Here is a 23,393-nt window from a genome sequence, read left to right on the forward strand (position 1 = left end):
TTGAATTGTCTTAGCATTTCATTAATGATAAAAAAAAAATAAAAAAAATCATCACACAAGTTGCAGGTTTCTCCAGAGTAAGCTGCACTGTTGCAGAAGAAAAATATTTCATAAAATAGCATCATATATCCAATATTTTTTAGTTAAAAAAATACATTAATGTAAATGATTATCTTCCTTAATAATATGCCATGAATATTTAGGGACCTTTTGGTAAGATGATGATTGCATATCTAATATTGTTTTTGTATTTTTTTTTTTAGTGGAATATATCTGATTACTTCTTCCAAAGAGGAGAAACTATAGAGAAAGAACTGAATAGAGAAGAAGATATCCTGCAGAGGCAGGCAAAAGAGAAAGGGGTGGCTTTAAATCGTCCTTTCCACCCAGCACCCCCATTTGATTGCTTGTGGCTGTGTCTGTATGCCAAACTGGGAGAACTGTGTGTAGACACGCGCCCTGCAGTTCGGAAAAGCGCCGGGCAGACCTTATTCTCTACAATAGGGGCCCACGGAACTCTACTGCAGCACGCTACGTGGCACACTGTTATATGGAAGGTATTTTACTCCTACATACTGCAAAAGTCTTATGTACTTTGACACAGTTGAGCGCTTTAATTTCTAGCTGAAACATTGCACAGACTCGGTTCATGTCAGCTGACGTGGTTATGGTGCTTAGAGCAACCCTTTTTTGTATTTTGTACTTTAATTACTATTTAGTACTATACTATGCTATAGTACTATATAGTATTTTCTGATTTGCACTCCGCGTTGGATATATACTCTATTGAACCGATCACACAGTTGTTAGATGACGTTTAGCCAAAGTGTGGCCGCAGTTCTTTCTTTTATAGCAGTGATACCAGATGATTCTGGCTTTTTACCACTTTCAAACTGCAAATGGAATGCTTATTGTTACATTTTGATACACCACTGTTTGCCTCCCTTGTTGTACTTATGGTCTAGTAGTGATTTCTAATTCAGAATACATGGCGTGGTGAATAATGAAAGAGAGATTCAACTCTCACTTTTTGCATTCTTTTCATTTGGTGTACAGGTCCTATTTCACCTGCTGGATCAGGTTCGAGAGTCTTCTACTACAGCAGACAAAGAGAAGATTGAGTCTGGAGGTGGCAATATCTTAATCCATCACTCTAGGGACACAGCAGAGAAACAGTGGGCAGAAACGTGGGTACTAACACTAGCAGGTGTGGCACGGATATTTAACACTAGAAGATATTTACTCCAGTCTCTAGGTAAGGTGCTACATTATGATATTTCAGTCAATATTTGGTCGGTCTGTCTTTCTGTCTGTTTCACACTCCCGCACACAGTTCTCCATTTTTGTGTCTTGATAAGTTCTTTTAGAAAACCCAACTAACTATACATGTGAAACAAAATATGAGGCAAAAAATGTAATAAAAAGAGTCGCTTACCCACATTTGAGTGGGGGAGCTCGGCGGGGAAGCTCCACTCGTGGATAAAATTAAAAGAACACCAAGATCAGCATTTTTCACAAAGACAGTGAAAACTGTAATGAGTACTAGCAAAATGGTAACCGCACATCAAAAATATACAAAACCTACCAATGCGTTTCAGACAAAGAGTCCTTACTATGAGTAAGGGCTCTTTATCGAAAGTGCGTTAGGAGGTTTTGTTTATTTCTTGTGTATAATAACATTTTATATCGACTTAAGCTATTTAATAACATTTGTACCTAAATTGCGTATCTCTTGTGCTAAGAACATAATAACGGTCAGTAGGCACTTCATTGACTTTTTAATCCCTAGAGGACCAAGGTTTAGAGAAAGCCTTTACGTTTTAACATACTTGACATGCCACCGGTGCTTACAGGGTTAATTTACATGTAACTTGTTTTCAAACTGGAGCAGATGAGAGGAATGTAGAAAAAGGTTGAGTGTGTGTGAGACAATATGAAGTGAATGCAATCAATCAGGAGATACATTAAGAGTTATTTGTGCAACTGTACATTTAAAGGACCACTCTAGGCACCCAGACCACTTCAGCTTAATGAAGTGGTCTGGGTGCCTGGTCCCTCTAGGATTAACCATTTTTTTTTTTTTATAAACATAGCAGTTTCAGAGAAACTGCTATGTTTACACTGAGGGTTAATCCAGCCTTTAGTGGCTGTCTCATTGACAGCCGCTAGAGGCGCTTGCGTGCTTCTCACTGTGAAAATCACAGTGAGAAGACGCCAGCGTTCATAGGAAAGCATTGTAAATGTTTTCCTATGCGACCGGCTGAATGCGCGCGCGGCTCCTGCCGCGCATGCGCATTCAGCCGATGACGTCACGAGGAAGGAGGAGAGGAGGAGGAAGGCTCCCTGCCCAGCGCTGGAGAAAGGTAAGATTTTAACCCCTTCCTCTCTCCAGAGCCCAGCGGGAGGGGGTCCCTGAGGGTGAGAGCACCCTCAGGGCACTATAGTGCCAGGAAAACGAGTATGTTTTCCTGGCACTTTAGTGGTCCTTTAATGGTTTATTGAATCATGTCCTTGTTAGGGGATGCATTATATGATAGGATCATAAAACCTAACCAGGTAATTATTTTTATTTTATCATTATATAGTGTCAACATGCTTCATCATTCACACTTTGCGATCATAAATACTCAGCAGATGGAAAACAATTCTGCAGATTTTAACAGATTTAATACAACATATGCTCTTGTAATGAATCTGCTATTTCACAATTTTTTTCATGGATTGCAGTACTACTAGAAAATACAACATGTTGAGTATTTGAATCTAAAAGTATGTTTAACTGGTTATAAAATTTCCTTGAATTTGGGTTCTTTACAAAACGTAAGTTGGCAGGTATTCGTCAGAGTATTTAAAATTTTAAGCCAAAACAGCAATTTGGAGAAATTCTTCAAGTCGTCTACAGATATTCTGGACTCACATTTGCAAATTGTTAAATTCTCAGCAGTTAACTTTGCTATGAATAACCCTGACTGTGCTAACTTTAACCTTTAGTATCATAAAGCAGTTGCATTCATCTTTGCTATTCTCAAAGGGTTAAGTGCTTCTTATTAACATAAGCTATAGCTTTGGGTTTCCAACACTTGTGTGTGTGTGTGTGTATATATATATATATTTTTTTTTTATTCTTATGCAGGTGATTTTTCCAAGGCCTGGGATGTCCTGCTGGATCACATTCAGTCTGCAGCTCTGAGCAAAAACAATGAGGTCTCCTTAGCTGCATTAAAAAGCTTCCAGGAAATCCTGCAAATAGTTAGCCCTACTAGGGAACCTGATAAACCTGATTCACTGCCCGGAGTAACAGTAGCTGTTCCTGTTCAGATCGGCCCAGTTACCGCAGCTGGACCGGGGAGACCATTAACAAGAGCAGATTCCACAGGAGAAAGACTCAGCAGATACAATAGTTGTGAGCAGCCCATCGCCATGGATGAGATTGAAGACTCTGCTTTGTGGTGGGCAGCATGGAACACTTGGTACCAGATCGGCACGGAGAGCACCAAGCCACCTGCTACTTCTGACAAACTGGCATTTATCCCAAGTCAACCTTTTCTTACAGCTTTAATTCAGATTTTCCCAGCACTTTATCATCATATTAAAACTGCTTTTAGCATGGAAGACCTACAAAAGCTGGGAGTTATATTACATGGGGCTGTATCAGTGCCTATAAGCTCAGACGCCTCTCCTTTCATCCTCCCCTCTTATACTGAAGCAGTGTTGACAAGCCTGCAAGAGTCTGTGCTTACAGCTTTGGATGTCTTACAAAAGGTGACTACTAAAACATATCCAAATTCCATTCCTTCCACTCATGTTTCTAAAGTATTTCGACTTAGCTAATTCACCTTACTAGTCCAATTTAAATGCTACAACAATTCATTATGTAATCATGCAGATGTTCTTAGACATAACACATTCAAAACAAAACAAAAACAAGATTTCATGTGAAATGTTCAAAACAATTATACACTATTAGGCATGTTACAATTTATTTGTGGCAAATTGAAAAGCTTTAGTAGAAAATCTTAATTTAAACCCTGGTTTTAAAAACTTGTCTCCCCTCCAGCATTCTCAAAATGATAGCCTCCATGATTCTAGAAGAGCCACATGATTCGTTCAGAATCAGGAGGAACATTAAAATAGTTATTTTTTTTCAAGCATGGTGTTATTGTATATTCAAAATATACTAGTCGGCAAAAATATTTTCTCAAATAAAATCTTAATTTACAATATGTTCGTGAATGCAGTTTTGCATTGAAATATATGTTTAAAGGATCACTATAGGTTCAGGAACACAAACATGTATTCCTGTCCTTATAGTGTTAAAACCACCATATAGCCCCCCTGGGCCCCTCATGCCTCCATAAATATAGTAAAAATCTTGTATTCAAGCCTGAAGCTGCTGGCTCTGCCCTGTCTGCCTCGGAAAAAACAAGCAGTCTGCTGACATCATCAGAAGTGGTAGCCAATCACAGTGCTTCCCCATAGGATTGGCTGAAACTGACAAAGAGGCAGATCAGGGGCAGAGCCAGCACAATTCAAACACAGCCCTGGCCAATCTGCATCTCCTCATATAGATATATTGAGTCAATGAATCTATATGAGGGAAGTTCAGTGTCTGCATGCAGAGGGAGGAGATACTGAATGTCTGGATGCATTTTAGGCAGCCATGACCCAGGAAAGATCTCCAACAGCCATCTAAGGAGTGGCCAGTGAAGTTATCACTAGGCTGTAATGTATTTCTCTGAAAAGACTGTGTTTACAGCAAAAAAGCCTGAAGGTAATGATTCTACTCACCCGAACAAATTCAGTAAGCTGTAGTTGTTCTGGTGACTATAGTGTCCCTTTAACAATACAGGTGCTAAAGCAAGTAAAACAAAATAAAGTGTATTGTCATTGGTACAATATGTTCTTAAATTAACTAACTTTAAATTTCATCATCATATTGTACCAGCAGACCTGTAGGAGTAAGTGTAACGCCCACGAAATTGTGAAGATTGCTACTGTGACAGCTCTAGAAAAATGAAGATAAGCTAGGCAATATATACTTAATATTTATAAAAAATATATATATTCTTTGCTTGACCCAATGAAATCTGTTGAATCTTAAACTGGCATATATGGTTTATTTTTCATTAATCCATGTGTTCATCATTTGTTCTTCCACAAAAAGACTTAATTGTTTATGAACTAACTTAGAATGATTGGCATAACAATTATGCAAACCCTCTATTCATCATTAGATAATTCTGTTGTGTCTAGGCAAAATAGCACCAAACTTTGCTGTTATAAAAATAACTAAGCAGGTCGGTAATTTAATATTTCTCTCAACAGTTTTCACTATGAGGAAATAAATCTCTTATAGTTCAATTAATTATAACAAAGTTGAACGACCAATGCCCATTCCCAGGGTGACCTAGTTAAACCTAGAATAAATCTGACTTGAAACTTTAGAAGTGCACAGAATCTTTATTTTGGAATGCAGTTATATACTCATTGGAAACAAGTATGTACAACGCTTAATTGTTTAACCCCTCAAGGACACAACTTCTGGAATAAAAGGGAATCATGACGGAATATTTCCGTCATCTGTCCTTAAGGGGTTAAAATAGGAGAATGACACATATCTGTAACTCATAACTCTTCTATCCTTTGTAGGCAATCTGCATAGGCCCTGAAAACATGCAGATTATGTACCCAGCAATCTTTGAACAGCTCTCTGCATTTGTTCAATTCTCGTGCAAACCTCCCCAGTATGGAAAGTTGGAAACCAAACACGTTGCAAATGCAAAATATAACCAGGTATCTATAGTTCTTATACGTAATCATATGCATTTCTAATACACTTATAGTTAAGTCAAGTTGTGTATGCCTACATGGACAAAAATTTATAGTCGGGGGGGGGGGGGGTTATTAGAAATTTTGCCTTCATTCTTTTAAATATATAAAAAGAGCAATGCTGGACATCTCTCTGCTCTTGCATCACTGCTGCATGCTTTATTCTAGGGCTTACTAATATTTTGAAATAATATGACTTCATGGGAGACATCTGTATATATTCATTTGTGTATCACAGCGAGTAAGTGATTATTAAATCAGTACTTTGTGAAATCACAAACTGACAGAGTTTATAGCAATTTATTTCATCTGCAACCTGCTTATTCCACATTTTTCCGTTCATAAGATGGCTTCATATCTCTATCTCTTTCCACCTACCACTTGCACATTTATTTCCCTGGTAAGCCATTTTACTTGCCTGTATCTGTGCCTCTTTGCATTTGCTTTTTTCTGTCTACACTTTCTGCACCTATGCCACAGCATTTCTTATGGTACAATGGTTACTTTGAGCTAGTAATATCCACTTACATAAAACAAAAACCCAACAAGCTGCCGTGCCTGTTATTACCCCGCCATCAGCTATTAAATTCAGGGAAAAATGGGAAATGTGCTTTGATATCCAGTTAGAGAGTTCAGCAAACCTTCTCCAATTCCCAAATCTACACAGTATTTCTTACCTACTCTAGCAGGTGTCATTCCATCTGCTGATCTCCTTAGCCCACCCACTTTCATTTGCACAGAGCCTGTGTGAGTTACTTGTTCATGTGCCAATTCAGTCATTAGAAAATATCTCCAGTGCTAATTTCTTTATGTATGTTTCCTGTTAGATGAAAGTTAAATAACCATGAACAATTCTAGCCACTAATCAGGTATTCCCTATATGATCAAAAGGGCTTAGAAACCATTTTATTACAGTTTAGTAAACATTGGCATAGACTGGGGAACATGCATCTTTACAGCATCTGACCTTTTCACTATGCTTACCTAGGTGAGTCTTGGTATAACTTAAGCTGACTGATTTGTACTTTATCAACTATATTTTAGGTTCTAGATTTAATCTTAACATGACATAGACTCCCAACTTCCTGGGTACAATGCCCTAAAAGGATACCATTTCACAGTCTATCATTTATAACCACAATCATGTTTTCAAGTTCTCGAGGACACCCTGTATTAGTTACAAAGGATGCCCTTTGCCTACGATAGCTGACTAGTTGATAGAAAATATTGAAGTACATGACAAGGTGAAGATTACGATTTGGGGGCTATTCTTTTACTTGCATCGCTTATGTGAAGGTAACTGTGTTTTTGATAATTATATTAAATTTTTGGATAATTTGCCAAACGCCAAGTCATTAAAATCATGTTCCATGTTAATTTGACATCTACCAAATAATTTTCTTGTTTCTCACTTTGAAGTGAATCTGAATTAACATTTCTCATTCTGTTTATTTTGCGACACAATGGAATCAATAGATCCAACTATTTGCACCGGTGAGTGACATTTACTTTAAAACTGACCCTATCCTAATAAAACAGACAACACCTTCCCACCCCGCAAAACAGGACCCCTTTCACACACTGGGCTTCAAACAAGAAATATGGCCTTTTCTGGCACAAATGTATTCTCTCTTTTCTTAAAGCATGCGTAGTTTGTGATTCACCCATTCTTCTCAAATTCCATATCAACTGTACAAAATCATTGCATGCAATACAATGTGTAGCATTTTGCATCTAAGTATTTTCATAGGCCAAATGTCTGTTGTATTTCTATGTTTGTTTTTTCCTGTTTATTTTAGGCAGAGTGGGTGGCTTTAAATTATGTACCTTTTGCCGAGAAATCTTTAGAAGTTATGGTGGATCTGTACCAGAAAACCGCATGCCATAAAGCAGTAGTGAATGAGAAGGTTCTCCAGAATGTGATTAAGGTAAAAATCTTTTTTTGTGATCCTGTAGAGCAGTGATGGCTTACACGTAGACCCAGGCAAAACATGATGGAGGTCATCCTACTAAAGTTGGAGGCTGTCCAAATGGGCACTAATAGCAGTGCATCTTTACATTGGCATAATATCTGATAAAATGACCATCAATTATCCCATGTGCCCCTCTTGAACACCTACTCTGGCTGTGGGACTTCTGTGTAGATGAGGTGTAGTCAACAAATTCTACTTAAACTGCAGCTTCAGGACATCAGTTTATTGGTGGCAGAGTTGGCAAGATTTATTTCAACTTTTTATTTGTTTGATGTAAAACAGGTTTTATGGTATCACAAATTTGGGTCAGTATCATCCACTATTTTCACAGACCAAAATTAATTGTTCTACAACATCTGGGGAACTACCCTTTGGGCACCCCTGATCTTAGAGGATTGACTTGCCAGTTTGACCTTTCAGTTGCATAATAGTGCAGCAACACAGATGTGTTATGTAATGTATCTTTGCTAATCCAATTACATCAATGGAATAATTTTAACTCCAAGATCAATATACGATATCTGTCATTTTCAAAAGTAGCCAAGACTGTACCTTGGTAGATAGCAACTTTCCATGTCTAAAAGCTACTTTTACTTCAGCAGTAATTACACTAGTTTTGTGAATGCCATGGAAACTTTTTTTGCGTTGACTTGTCATACTGACTGTTATTTTCAGTTTCCAATGCTTTATTACTATAATACAGCACATTTGCAAGTAAAGAAAAAAATACATATTTCTTCCACTAGATGTCAGAAGTGGCGTTTATAACCTATTTTAACCACTTCACTACTAAGTTATTTTTGTAAAAAAAAAAATAAACAAAATAGCCCAACATTATTTGAAACAAGGGAATCGTAGCACATAAATAGGACAACAATAATGCAACATGTTGTATAATTCCTTTAATGGATGCCTTAGAACATATAGAGGCCATACAGTATTCTTTGTCTTGCATCATATCTGACAGGGTCTGAAACATTAAAATAAAAGCAAAAATGGCATTTCAATCACAATCAGTATTTGTGACACCTATAGGTTGTAAAATCGATGTTTGGTGGTATTTATGAGAATGTAGCTTCCTAAAATGCCACCTGAATGTAAAAATGTCTGTATATGAGGGTGATACTGTTTAAGGGATTTTAATGGAACTTTGTATGAAACGTAAAATACTAGAAAAGTATTCTAATGCTGGACACGAGTAAGACCATTAACAGAGTAACTATGTTCCAGTCCTTGGTTGGTACTTGTGTATGTGTGAATTTTGATGCCTGTATTCTTAATTAACAATATGAAGCTTTCTATTAACAGACTTTAAGGGTACCTCTCAGCTTAAAATACGCCTGTCCTTCAGAAAGCACTTGGAAATTGGCAGTAACGTCCCTCCTTAAAGTTCTCTCAGTGGGGTTACCTGTAGCGAGGCAGCACGCATCTTCTGGGAAATTTGAAGGCATGTGGCCGGAATTGGCCAATACGTTTGAAGACTTTCTATTTACAAAAAGGTAAATAGTTTGCCCTCTGACATAAATGTTAATATTGCATTGATTACCTGATGATGATTAAAGTGAGATTATTACAGTATGGCCATTGTTACTCAGTTGATACATATGTGTATATAATATACATTGATTACCAGTACAAAAGTGGAATCTGCTGGAGGAGCAAGAACAACTGTGTTTGTGCTTGTTATAAGCATTAAGTTTCATATAGTGTTTAGACAAATAACATAATAGAGATAAATGTTTGTGAGTTCCAAACCACCCCTGTCCTTAGAGATAAAGGGAGATTAAATAATTTCAAACGTGGTTTCCTGACAGCTCATATGAACCAAGGAGTGGATTTTACAGAATTAGCTTTGAGGAATCTTTATTGGGAAGGCAGAGCGTAAATAAAGGGGGTGGAACATTTATCTTTAGGATGTTGATTCTTCCTGACCAGGAGAAGTGGAGTTCATTATGTTTAGTTGTGTCACATTTAATATCTGTGAGTAATGGGCGACAGTTGACCTCAAAAAGTCTTTTGTCATCAGGAGTGATTTTGATGGAGATATGTGAAGGACTCTTTGGCAAACTGAAAAGTGAGCATGTATTTTGTTTTCTGGTATATAATTGGAGTAAGGCTCCGATTTTCTCAAAATGAAAGACCGCTCACTTAATCTTAATTTCAGTTAAATTGATCTACATTATCTCCAGTCTTGAGCCATATAACTTAGAATTTGCCCAGGTATCAATACCTAAATAATAATTAAATATATAGTCCTGTAGGGTGTGTAAGATGTGGAAAATAATTAAATACAAAACTCCTTGGTTTGGGTCTCCAGGTAACTCCCAAAGAAAAGGACAGGGCCACTACACCTATACCACTTTTTTGAGATGAAGTAGTCTAGGCGACTCTAGTATACCATTAAAGCGACACTGTCCTTTCTACTTTTTTTTGAATGTATAACTGAAAACCAACGTTGAGATTGAACAGAAAAAAGGGGGGAAATATGAGGACAAAAAAGGATTCATTTAAAAAGCCCAAACCTTTAATGTGCCAGTGTCACTTTAATATATATATGTTGTGTTTAAAACGAGCCATTTGACAGAAAGTGAATGTGAAATCTTTATGTAGATACATTATACAGGTCCACAAAGACTTGGGTTCTGAAGGTTAATTTTACTTCTCTCCAGAGGTGAGGGAGGTAGAAAGTTCTCACATGCTCCAAGTGCATCACTTAGTCAGCAGCCGTACCCATCAAGGTGGATCTGTGTTTTGTGACTTAAGCTGATGACTTGCATTTATATTTGTATTAATTTTTCTGTCTATGCGTCAGATTTGTTATGGTTACTTATGTAAGGATTTAAAATATGTCTAAAAACCCGGTTTGATTTACTGTTCCAAGCTGGTTTGCATAAAATAATGTTACTAAGCCACACTGACACTGTAGGTATCAAAATGGAAATTAGTTGGGACCATGAACAATGTTCTTTCTACATAATTTCTAAATCCCAAAAGAAGCAACTTAGTGCTCTTAAACTGTGTGGTAGCACATCACATTATTGATACTAAGCAACCTTAAATCAATATATAGTTCATGTACACAAGTAATCTTAACTTCAAAATTATGTATGTGCCATCTCTCTGAATCTGTGTCCATGGTTCATATGTTATACATAATAGAAGATGACTGAATGAGGCACAACTGTTTGAAGGAAAATTAGCTTTTATTGAAACAGTCACACACACTCTTTCTAAAAAACTAACATGTTGGCACTCTGCTGTAGTCATGCTTGCCAAAACATTTATTTTGTTGTGCGGTGCGCTAAAAGCCACTTTTTCTTAGAAATATTTTCTCCCCTCAGTCCCAGTTGTAAGCTATAAATTGAAAATTACTGAAATCCTATAGCCAAAGAATCGAGTCTGTATACCACATTAATAGTTAATCTATGAGCCCTTTTCTTCCCAGATTCATATTTCTCTAACGTGAGGGATTTAAGACATTTCCTATGTTATTCTGTGGAGCTTATTCATCAAAGGGCCTAACATTCCTCACTGTTTTTTTTAACTCCACAGAGTAACACAGGAAAGTGTCTTGTTACACTCACAAGGGGGTAAATGAGTAACTTTGATGAATAAAGCACTATGAATTTTAGTTGGTGGTACCTGGTTGCACCATGTGCAATCTGTCTTCAACAATAAACACAGATGTGGCAAGGCAAAGAGTATTCTGCATGATCACAGCACGTGGAAATTAGAATCCAGACAGGAGCTCAGTTAACTTTTTACATATTGATAAGTCTATCCGGTTTTAATAATTTGGGATTTTAAGGATTTTATTTGATCTAACAGGATTTTATTGCAAAATGGAATACCTTGCTAATTTAACAATACCCAAAGCTATATAAAATAATCAATGCAGGGGGGCGGGGCTGGGCCGCCGAGCAGAGTGGTCGCAGGGAAGCTCAGCTCCTGCAAACAACGACCCTATAATGCCTATAAAACACGATTTTAATCGCCTACCTCACCCATAACTGCGACCCTTGATGGAGTAGGGCCACCGGAACCGGGGAGAGGCTTGCTCACTGAGTTTTAGTCCCCCGGAGGGGGGATCTCTGCAGCAACAGATGGGACCTCTCCTGGCGGTGAGTGGAATGGACGGCCGCCGCTCCACTATCCTGCCTAATGGAGCCCGACAGACAAGCTGCACCTGTGCGAACCCGGTCCCCCCCACCCCCCCCTTCTGGGCCGGGGGGTGATCCCGGTCCTCACCCCACAGCCGCACTCGGAGGCCATGATATGCCAGGCCGCAGCGAAGGCCCGAAGCCTAAATCTAAGATGGCGGAGGCCACGTGTGAAAGAGCCCGAAACAGACCGTTGATCCCCGCTGGACAGACATGCCAGGAACCTAGCAGCAAGTAAGCATTGCGGGGGCCCCTAAGAGACATTTATCCTTAGAAGCAGACAGGGGAAGGGGTGGGGAGGCGCAAAGCAAATGGCGGCACCACGGATAGCGCTACCAGTGCCATGCACCGAGTTACTTGGAGCCCAAGTCACAACGCTGCGTCCCCCTCCAACCTACCACACATCGCCTCCTTCCCAGCAGCAGCCCAAAAAGCAACACGCTACGACCGCAGACACGCAGCTGGACAGTGAAGACCCCACGGAAGGCGCATAACGAGCTGCAGCTCAAGGGAACAATGGGCGGACATACCTCACTTACACAAGCTAATACCACCGCAAAACAGAACAAAGGAGGACTGCACATCACTTGCGTACCAACCTCACGGAGTAAACATATGTTGTGGCAGCACACCGGCCCACTTATCAGGACTCCCCATGTCCAGCCGATGCCGCAAGGCCGTATATACTGACACCAGAGGTCATGGGCCGGCTCAGAGACGCTAACTATATTTAATTTACTACAGTGATTATGTCTCCCTTATCATGTTGAGGTCACTAAACGCTTGAGATCTAGTATTGTCCTCATTCGTGCTTTTCTTGCCACTGGCGATCTGTACCATACCCCCATGCAACAGACATGTCCTCTCGCATGCATACAGCCTGGGGGGTCCCGCTCGCACCAAACGCTTACACGAGGCCCTCCACAGACACAGCACAATACTAGACCATATAATGCTACACACACGCAGGGGCTCCGGCTTCTGAAGGCTTGGGGTGACAGACTTAAGTGCTAACTCACTCTACCTGATAGCACCATGTTCATACAACGACACCTACTCGACTACCCTTCATGTCATTATATAAAAATGTGCACAATTTCTTCATGTTATGCCTCCCAACTTAACAATGTTTGTCTAACAATGAGAATATGCAGGCAAAAATAAAGAATTAAAAATGTTTTAAAAATAATCAATGCTAAATAAAGATGGCAGGATCCATTCATCCCATGCTGGCATGATGTCTTTATTGACTAGACTGTGATGACGGCAAAGAATGTCATTTATTCGTAAGAGACACAAAATTCTAAAAAAAAAAAAAAAAAAAAATTAGTCCAGTATTTAGTGAATAATATAGATAATGAAAAATATATGCAAACAACTAAAACCCTTAAAATTTTTGAACACTGACCACAAAATTTTACTTTTTATCTGGTTGAGCAGCCATGTTGGGTCAGACTGTATTGTTCTCTGATCAATTGCTGCTCTCCCTAACTTGCCTGCTGCGCAAGCTCGTATTAACTGATTTAAAGGATTACATAGTTACATAGCTGAAAAGAGACTTGCGCCCATCAAGTTCAGCCTTCCTCACATATGTTTTTTGCTGTTGATCCAAAAGAAGGCAAAAAAAAAAAAAACAGTTTGAATGCATTCTCTTTCTTTATTATACTCCCAGCAGCAAGAAAAGGAAGTATTAGAGAATCATAGAAAAAACATAACAACAGCTTGGTAAGAGTGGCACCAATCAGCATCCAGTACTATCCATATGGGTGTGGTGCTCCTTGACTCCTTCTCTTTCTGCGTAGATCCCAAAGACCATATTGTAAGTTCCAAAATATTCCAACAAACACGAATTCCCGAAACAAAACCATAACCGGAAATTCAACAGGGAACAGCTTCAACCGCTAACTCTCACAGTTGTATTCAACTTGCAAGAAAGGGCCTTGAGGAGCTGCCTGCAGGAACTCTGAAACAGAGGGAATGATGGGAAAAAAAACTAATTGAATGTACAACAAACGATTGAATGTACAACTAATTTTGATCATTGCATACAGCTCATCTGTCGGTCTGGGGCCACTAAATTGCTGATAGATAGGAGCCACAGGTGTCAACTGATACCTGGGTTGTACTTGTGTGAACAAGAATTTCACGATGCTCACACCAAAACATTAGGATCTTTCAAGCCGTCCCAATGTTGTAAATGCCCTTTCTGTGTTTGACAGCATGAAAAGTACCAATGCCATTAAGGAGTTAATCGACTTCGATATGTGGATATTCCATTACTTCTACTCTAATATGTTGAGGCCTCTTCACTAGTCTATATGTACATTCACATACAGAATTAATCATCTGAGTATTTACACAAATCCTTGCCAGCCATGCATACTAATCTTTTTCTGTTAAAATTATTAACCGTCCATGTTTCATGCATATCCCCACTGGTATATTCCTAAATCCTGAACATTTAGGAGAAAATTCCTTCCAGAAAATTCCTAAATCCTGAACATTTAGGAGTGCAGTAAGGGCTGGTTTGCAAACTATGGCTGTTGCTATCCAATTTTCTTTCTTATGTGCTTTGAGTGTTAATGATTGTTCTGTTGTGCGAGACCCTGGTTTTCTTATTTCCTTTTTTTTTTCCTCAACATATTTTGCAGCACTTGAGAATTTTACAGTGTCGACAGAAACTAGAAGGGGTGGAAGGCACTGCTCAAACAAAATTCAATCTCTTAATCCATGAAATATTAGAAAGTGACATTTCTCAGGCACACTGGGCACCATCTGTCTCATTTTCAATATACTAGATCTACTTTTTTTGCTTTGTTGATATTTTATATGCATAACCTCTATAAATCTACTGCATTGCTGGTCTAAATCAATGATTTTATAACAAGACACAGAGGTTAATTTGCTGTCCACCAATAGCAGCAAAGAATACAAAACAGTAAGAAAAAAAATGGTATACATAGTGATAAGCCACTCCCATACCAAGTCCCAGTATAATGGTCAGCACCTCCCATCATACCGCCTCCTTCTTTGCTGCTCCACAATCAGTTAAGTACTAATTATGTCTGTGATTTAGTTATACCATTTTGTGTATTTCTACTTGCTTTGGGTTTTACCTTATGGTACTGATTCTTGTACCTGTTTGTCTGTTGTTTGACGCCCGGGGTCCAAGACCAGTGGAGAGTTTTTCTTTTTCCTACCACCCTTAGGGTGGTTTAGACCTCTTTCACTCCTTTCTTCCTTCCTCTATCCTTTCAGGGTTTTTGGTGTTCCCTGTTACCTGGTTCCCTCTGCTTCGTTACCCCAGGTCTCAGACCCGTTTTGGCGCCTTTTACAGTGTTTTGCGCCGCTGTGCAACACTGTGCCGTTTTGAGTCCCGGACGGTTCGCATGCGAACGTCTGTCCGTCTATTCCCTCTGTCTTCCATTCACGGGGTCCTTAGTTCGGCTATTCCTGTTGCCGTGTTCGTGCATTGTCTGTGCGACACGCGAACGCACCCTGGTCGCATACGAACTTCTCCCATTCTGGAGTTGTAATCATCACGAAATCGTGGTCCTATTCACTGCAATCTCGTGCTTTTCATGATTTTTCCCCTTCTGGTCTCTCCTGTGTCTGCCTCTTCCTTCTTCGTCTCTCTGGCTGCTGGTCTGGGCCCTGGTGAGCTCCTCTCTGTGCTACTTTGGGTGACTAACCCTCACTGATTGCACAATTTTTTCCCTTACATAATTCCTGTTAACCATCTATAGACTTTTCTCTCATATAATTTCATGGGTCAATTATTTTTACCATGCCTAAGGTGCCAGTATGCCCCCATTTCCCTGGGGAGTTGGATACCCCTCTCTCATTGGGTAATGCCGCATCAACAGCTGCCCACCCCCATGACCCCCCCACAGCAGGGGACCCTGATCCCCGCAGGGTGGATAATCAGTCCTTGGCACCCAAGAGATCTATGACCGACGCCATTATGGCTGCAATGTGCTTTATGTCCTCGGCATTGTCCCAGACTATTTCCCAAGCGCTGCTGGTGCGCCCCTCCGGCACAGGGTCCTCAACGCATGTTCCACGTCATGAGTTGAATTCCCCTGGGAACGCACCCAAAAAGGCTACCTACAAATCTAGGCATGCTTCCCCATCTGCCTCTTGAAACACTATGACTGGTGCCCCTGAAAGTGTTTGCAATCCACACAAAAGAGCCTTTCCACGACAGGTAGAACGAGGGCGGCGATGGAAATGTGCGAGAGCACAGAATGAGAGCGACTCTGACTCAGAAATCTGGTCTAGCGAGGAGGCTGGGTTGGAGTCCAAAAATGACTCAGAGAGTGATGCTGGGGATCTGGGTCTCGACCTCTTGCCCTCCACCACTGCGGAGATGACTGGATGCGACCCGGGGGCTGATCCGACTGAGGGGATTGCCCTAATGGACCCGCTGGGCGAGCCCTTGTTTGACCCGGATGCCCTTCACCATCCGCGGTCGGACGAGTTGCTTCGGGCAGACAATGTAGCCCACTACCTGGAGGCCTGGGTGCGGCTTCCCCTTAGCAAGGTGGCACGTAGCAAGCTTCGAGCTAAGTGCCCTAGACCGGTGTGACACCCCAGAAGTCGACCCCATAATGACCCAATTTTTTTCTAAAGTGGGCTGGAACCCGCGTAAGGGCCTAGATTCGGCACTCAGATCATGCACCTTGATATTTTTGGACCCCTGGCCAAACTTTTGGATCTGGTCAACCCAGATGAACTCCACGGTTGGGTCCAGAGGGCCATCTGTATTGCTGGCAGTGTCAATGCCTCACTCTCTATGGAACACCAGAAGTTTCCATCTTATTTAAAGGGACACTATAGTCACCAGATCAACTACAGCTTAATGACGCAAGTCTCTTTTCAGCTATGTAACTATGTTCCAAGGGCGAGTCTCTACCAGGGCCGGAAGATCCAGCCGTCTGGCCGGCCGCAGCTACTCATATTCCCGTGGTCGGGGAAGAGGCGCCTTCTACTATCAGGAGGCAAAGACCCGACCTTCTTCCCATCCCGCGGACGACCATGGCGGTCAAGGGACTTGAGAGGGAATTCCGGTTCCAGACGATCTTACAGTAAGCTTAACTCTACCTCATGTTTCTTCTCCTGTTTGTGTAGGGGGCAGGCTCTGTCTTTTTTTTCCCATCCTGGGCTTCCATCACGTCAGACCCGTGGGTGCTGAACACAGTAACAGGTTTTCACATAGTTAGTGGGAGCGCCTGGCCACATTTCCCTTGACCAATCTGCTTTTCCTTTCGAGATTGCAGGTTGATCGACGAGGAATTGTCAGCCCTTTGGGCCAAGGGGGCTATAGAGTTGGCGCCTCCCAACTACTCAAGGGTCATCAGCAATATCTTCCTGGTGGAGAAAAAAGGTGGCCAGATGCGGCCGGTTAACAATTTACGCCCGTTCAATGCCAGGGTATGTTACCGGCATTTCAAGATGGAGGGCATCCAGCTCTTCTGAGACCTACTCCTGTACGGGGCAGTTGTTCTTATGCGGTTGAACGGGTTCATCGGTTCCTGTTTGGTGTTTGTTATTGTGGTTGCATCTCCAAAGAAAGAGGAAGCATGATGGGAGGTGCTGACTATTATACTGAGACTTGGTATGGGAGTGGCTTATCACTATGTATACCATTTTGTTCTTACTGTTTTGTATTCTTTGCTGCTATTGGTGGACCATAAAGAAAGGGATATGCAATATTTGCTTCATTGTCTTTAATAAAATCATGACTTTTAATCATGTAATAGCAAAATCATGTAATTGTGTGGTTTAAGTTCCCTTGGTTGGGCAAAAAAAAGCATCTTCTGAAAATGATTTGTGTTTTTATAGACTTCAGTATAAATCAAATTTGGAATAATCCAAAACTATGGCATTTTGAAAAATATAAAAAAAAATGCCACTAGCCTGAGGAGATGTATGAAGCCCAATGGCCTAAAAAAGTAAACTGTCCAGTAATGTTTAATTGAGATTGGCATCCGTTTCTCTGATGGAGTCTCCAGTAGTAATTTTGAATAAATAGCGTATCAAGTGTTTTCATTTTATACCTTTAGGAGAAATCTTTTCAATCTGCTGCTCTTTAAGGAGTCACAGCCTAGTTAGCTAAATTACAGCAATTTAGCCTTGACAGACTTACAATGGAATTGCAGTAATGTGACTACAAGCTGGACCGATATTCAGAAAGGTTTTAAGAAGCTTTTATCCTAAGTGGTTTTAAGACGAAATAGGACATATTAACACAGGTCATAACGAGAACGCACTTTTTCATGTTTTATTGTCCTCCTTTTTATATTAAAGTACACCTAAATAACCTTTAATTTTTTGATCAAGGCAATTTCAATTAAAATAAAATCGTAATATTTTTCTAGCATCATAATGTGAATCTCCACCTCTTCATATAATCTAAGTTTGTGAGTTCTGCCGTTCTCCAGTTACTTGGATTCTAAAAATAAGTTGCCTCCTGCTTTTTAATTTTTTTTGTCGGTAGTGTGGTCCCCCATGATTTCAGCATCTGGTTTATCTTAAATCCCATGACCTTGGGAGATCGAACCTATCCTGTAAGCACATCCTCCATCTTGCTTCTTCCCCAGGAAATTCCCAAGTTATGGTTCTGCCTCCCTTTGATATAGTTAAACTTTATTGAGTTCTGCAAGTTTCTTATTTCTTCTCTCATGGGATCTTCTTCCATGTGAGTACATTGTCTAAATTCAGTGCAAGAACGATAGAGACCTGAACTGGCAATTAAAAACTGTTGAAGGTTTTATTGCTGTGCTCTGCCGCATTTCATTTCCATTAGTGGCCTACTATCCTGGGGTTCCTTTTTAGATGCATTTTCTCAGTTAGTTCCCCATATGGATGGGCTGGGCTGGGCTAGGAGAATCCTCCTCCGAGTTTACATTGCAGTAAGCTGCCCATCAAGTAGCAGAAATGATGAGTATTCAATAGCTCTTGCTGCATTGGCCCAGACACCTTCTCCTGTGTCCGTTTGTTTGGGCAGGTCCTTCTATGTGATTGCTAGACAACTGGGTCAATGCACCTCCAAAACGGGAAGCCTTGTGGGGTGTTCCCAGTATAGAGTAATACAAAAAGTGGTGCAAGGAAGGACAACCGGTGAACAGTCATAAAACTGCACATGGGGAGTAAAATACTATTGTAGTTCAGATTGCTGAATAACTTAATGCTGCACATGATAGAAAGGTGTCAGAGCACACAGTGTGTCTGTTTGTTACATATGGGGCAGTGTAGCCATGGCCATGATGACCCCTGCCCACCGCGAAACATTCCTTCATTGGTTTCGTGAGTTACCTTGGAGCAATGCATCAAGGTTGCCTGGTCTGGTGAATCCCAGTTCTTTTAGATTTAGTGGATGGCCTGGTGTGTGTGTTTACTTGGGGAAGAGATGGCAGTAGAATACCACAGGACACATTCAGAGATTTTGTGGAGTCCATGCCTCAACGCATCAGAGCGGGTTTGGCAGCACAAGGCGGACATACTTGATATTAGGCATGTGGTGTTCATGTTGTTACTGATCAGTGTGTGTATGTATGTATATGTATGTGTGTGTGTGTGTGTGTGTGTATATAATATATGGAAAACGTCCCTGCAATATTTCAAAAAAGTTGCCGGGTGCCAGCCTTGGCTCAAGTGTATCCACAAAATAGCAAAAAGTATAGCTGCACTCACGGTTGAGAAATACAATCTTCAATCTTTATTTGGTCATTTAAAATAAGGATCGACGTTTCAGTCCAACTTGTGGACTTTCCTCAGGATCATGTCTTGTTTAATTGTTGGTTTCAAGGTGCCTTGTCCCACCTCTGTGGTGACAATTTACCCTCTACTCAAGGCCTCTTCCTGCCATAGCTATTTCAGACTTCTGACACTGAGCTGTAACTGTTTGTTCTGCACTATTTTCAGTGCTATTAACTATTTCTCTGCAAGTCTTCCTGACTATTCTCAACCATAGTGTTTCTGGATTCTTATGTGAATGAGGATACAGGCTCATTGGGTACCCCTCTATGTCACAAGGTGTGTGTCGTGTTTGGGGTTATTGTGTGTGTGGGGTGTTTCACATAGGTGCATGTTATGTCTTAAACAAGTGTTGGTAACTATTCCTTTTGCCCCTGAGAGACCCACACTCTAGCATTATATATTTGGTGGATGCTTGTGCTGCTCCCATGTCTTTGGAGTTTGCTATTGCCAAACTGCTATCCCTGATGTTAGAGTGTAAGTGACGCAGGCATGTCTCAGTCCCAAAACTCTTCTGCTTAGTGTCTGAAACTGATTACACCTTTGTGAGTTCTTACATGGACTCTGAATTGCTTCTTCTGTGATGATTAAACCCTAAGAGCATTCCTAATATGACTCTTAGGAATGACATGGAATGCAATGTGGGCCTGGCTCTTTTCCCTATTTGTTAAACCAGTCTAGGCTTCCTATCCTGCTTTTTCATGGTCCTAAGGAAAACTTCACCATTCATCCTAATCCTAGACCTCAATATCTTGAACAGGGTTCCCACCTTCAGATGGAAACTCTAGGTAGTAGTATGTCTGCCAGTACCTGGTGGTACATCCTTCAACCCCACCTTGATGTCTAAATATGGTCCTGCAGGTGCTTCAACACTCTCCTTTTAAACCATGCACAAATTTAATTTATGTTTTCTTCTACTAAGATGGTGTCAGAGCTTTCAGTTCTGACCTGTGCTTCCACTTTCCTGATTTTCATTAGCATAAGGAGGTCTAATGTGCCGTCCTATAGCTATTTACCAATGTTGATTCCACTTCCTTCATCAGTCAGAAGATAGTGGTTCCGTCCATGTCTGAAGCCAGCCAATGACCAGGAGAGGCTTCTCCGCACCCAGGAAATAATGAAAGCCCTCACATAATATGCGGAGGCTACTAAGTCCTTGCTTAGTTTGTGACTATATTAAGATGAAAAATTAGATTTCTACCTAATGATATATTAAAACTATCTGTGCAGTCATAGCCAACAATGCTGCTCCCTGGTGTTTCATATCATGAAGGTGTTGGTGCCTGTAGATTTGTTCCTACCAAGATTCTTTGTGTCTGTCAGTGAGTGGGTGACATTAGGCGGCGGCAAAATGGATCTTTGCCTAGGCTAGTGCGGCAGAAATCCTTGCACCGGCCCTGTTCACAGTACAGTTATGTTACTTCAATGTTAGAGTCTCTCCAAACTTTCATCAGGATAACTGTTACAAGGAACAAACTCCTATAAATACTCCTAGTGCAAAACATGCGCAAACAGTTCCCATCCACTTGCATCAAAGCAATCTCCCAAGAGAAATCAAACCAATGTTTTAAAGTGATACCTCCAAATTTGGACTACCAACACCATCACCCTCATCCACACCAGTATAGTGGTAAAGGTAGGCCAAACAAAATTTACATTAAAAAGAGGCTTAAGGGATACCGGCAATGTCCAAAAGCATAATACATTTTAAAGACAATAATTTAAAAACATAGAATACTCCATATGTTATTTACTCACGGATAGAGTGGCACAAATCGATAGCTGAAAGGCATGTGCAAGGTAGACGGTGCAAACAGGTGGATCACCGCTATAATCACGCCAACTCAGCAGAGTGTGAGAATGAAATTCAAGCACAAGTACCAGATAATAGGCTGGAAACTTAAAAGTAATACCAAAAATATGAACAAAATAGTGTATAGTGTAGTCCATACCCATCCATGTCAGTGTGAAAATGCCACCAATAACCGAAAGAGTAGTGTTCAATACGCTTACTATACATATAATATATATGCTTAGAACATAATGCTTGATTGCTTTGTGCTACTTGCAGACACATATTGGTGGGGAAATGTAATGTTTTAGTACTGGCTATTAACTGTTTTAAAATGTTTTACTATTGTTATTAATCACTGTCTTTTTTTAACATTTTTATTAATAGTCCAATGTTTATTTTCTATTCTCCCCTTTTTGTCCTTCAGCACAGCGCCAGATAATCTTTCAATTGAAGAGTTTCAAAGAAATGAGAGCATTGATGTTGAGGTGAGAAGAAAGATCCTTTTTTTTTGTAATGTCATCTGTTTGAGTGGGAGGAAGGGAGTTGAAATTCTCATGCACTTAATTCAAGAAAACCCTTGTGAAACTTTGTGTAAACATTGATCTTTGCTGAATCAAGTTGAAACTTTCAATAAACAAATATTCTTACATGAATTTGTTACATGAGATGTATTGTTTTTGCAATGCAATTACTACATTTGTACATATTTAAGACCATATCCTTAAAGATGACTTGAAAACATGTAGTCCAAAATGTTTGTTTTTAAAATGTAGGCATGTCAAACCAAAATGCACAGGGTCTTAAATACAGAGGAATGCATTTTTTTTTTTAATTTTTTTTAAATGACTAATGTTCCATAATACTGGTAGCTGATGTACAATGGCTGCTGAGATCATCAAGAGCCCCCTAGTTTTACCTTTCTTGCGGTAACATCCCATGAATCTGGCTAGGGTGTGAACAGGGATGTGAATACAGTTAATTTAAAACTTGGCGGAGTTTATTTATTTATTTTTAAAATAATTTACAAATAAGATATTTTTATCCATCATATTTTCTACACTAAGTGTTTATGAAGTAATGTTTCATCCCACATTTTACAAATATTTTTATTTAGATTATTATTTATTTTTTTCTTTAAGAAACAAAAACACTTGGAACTTTTGCAATAAATTTATATATATATATATATTTTTCCACCCTAAACCGTAACTTTTTAACATCTTTACATATTATTTATTTTGTATTGTGGTGGACAAAATATGCTAACGTTTCTGTCCTTGTTAGGGCAAAGGTAAACTGTACATTGTATTTACAGTTTGTAAAAGCCAAGGTATTTTTCTATTGAAAAGTCCTCAAAAAACTATTGGCAAGTAACACATTTGAGACCCAAGCTCAGCAAATCATGCCAACAAATAAATCTGCCAACAGTGCAAGTTAAAATTCTGAAGATACCCATTAAAGGAACAGTGTAACCAATACCATTTATGTGTCAATGGCCCTACATGTCCTGTAAATTCTAACTTTGAGGCAGGATCTGGACTGCTTTAAATTTGATATATATAAAGTTTAGTATTAAGTTGACTGGTTAGGGAGGGTGCTGGATGATCAAGTGGAATATCTGCAGGGTGTTCAGTTTATTACCTAAACTAGAAATATGTTTAAAACATTTTTTTTCTTCACTAATTTGCTGCTCTTCATAGATTTCGTTAGATGCAGAATGATTATTACTGCACGACTGCAAGTTCATTCTAGTAGGGCCGTCTTCGCCCCTTTGTGTCTGTCAGCATTATTTTTTGTCTGTCAGTAATTTGTCAAATAACCTAATTGTGTATTTGTAAAGTCCGATAAAAATGTTGGCATTATATAACTTACAATAAT

General features: G+C 39.9%; 1 protein-coding gene across 5 annotated transcripts in view; it reads left to right on the forward strand.

Annotated features, from left to right (window-relative positions):
• Positions 1–23,393, forward strand: part of MON2 (MON2 homolog, regulator of endosome-to-Golgi trafficking) — a 109,601-nt gene that overhangs the window by 57,163 nt on the left and 29,045 nt on the right. For 2 of the 5 annotated variants that reach the window (XM_063447148.1, XM_063447149.1), the window contains exons 24-31: positions 264–557; positions 1,057–1,255; positions 3,134–3,762; positions 5,650–5,793; positions 7,306–7,323; positions 7,629–7,757; positions 9,111–9,301; positions 21,940–22,000. In XM_063447148.1, coding sequence (XP_063303218.1) covers positions 264–557; positions 1,057–1,255; positions 3,134–3,762; positions 5,650–5,793; positions 7,306–7,323; positions 7,629–7,757; positions 9,111–9,301; positions 21,940–22,000 — 1,665 coding nt within the window. Of the gene's footprint in view, positions 1–263; positions 558–1,056; positions 1,256–3,133; positions 3,763–5,649; positions 5,794–7,305; positions 7,758–9,110; positions 9,302–21,939; positions 22,001–23,393 lie in introns of those variants that run through there. The other 3 variants (XM_063447150.1, XM_063447151.1, XM_063447152.1) reach the window with 2 other exon arrangements.

This window comes from Pelobates fuscus, chromosome 3 (assembly GCF_036172605.1).
Source record: "Pelobates fuscus isolate aPelFus1 chromosome 3, aPelFus1.pri, whole genome shotgun sequence".
NCBI lineage: Eukaryota > Metazoa > Chordata > Amphibia > Anura > Pelobatidae > Pelobates > Pelobates fuscus.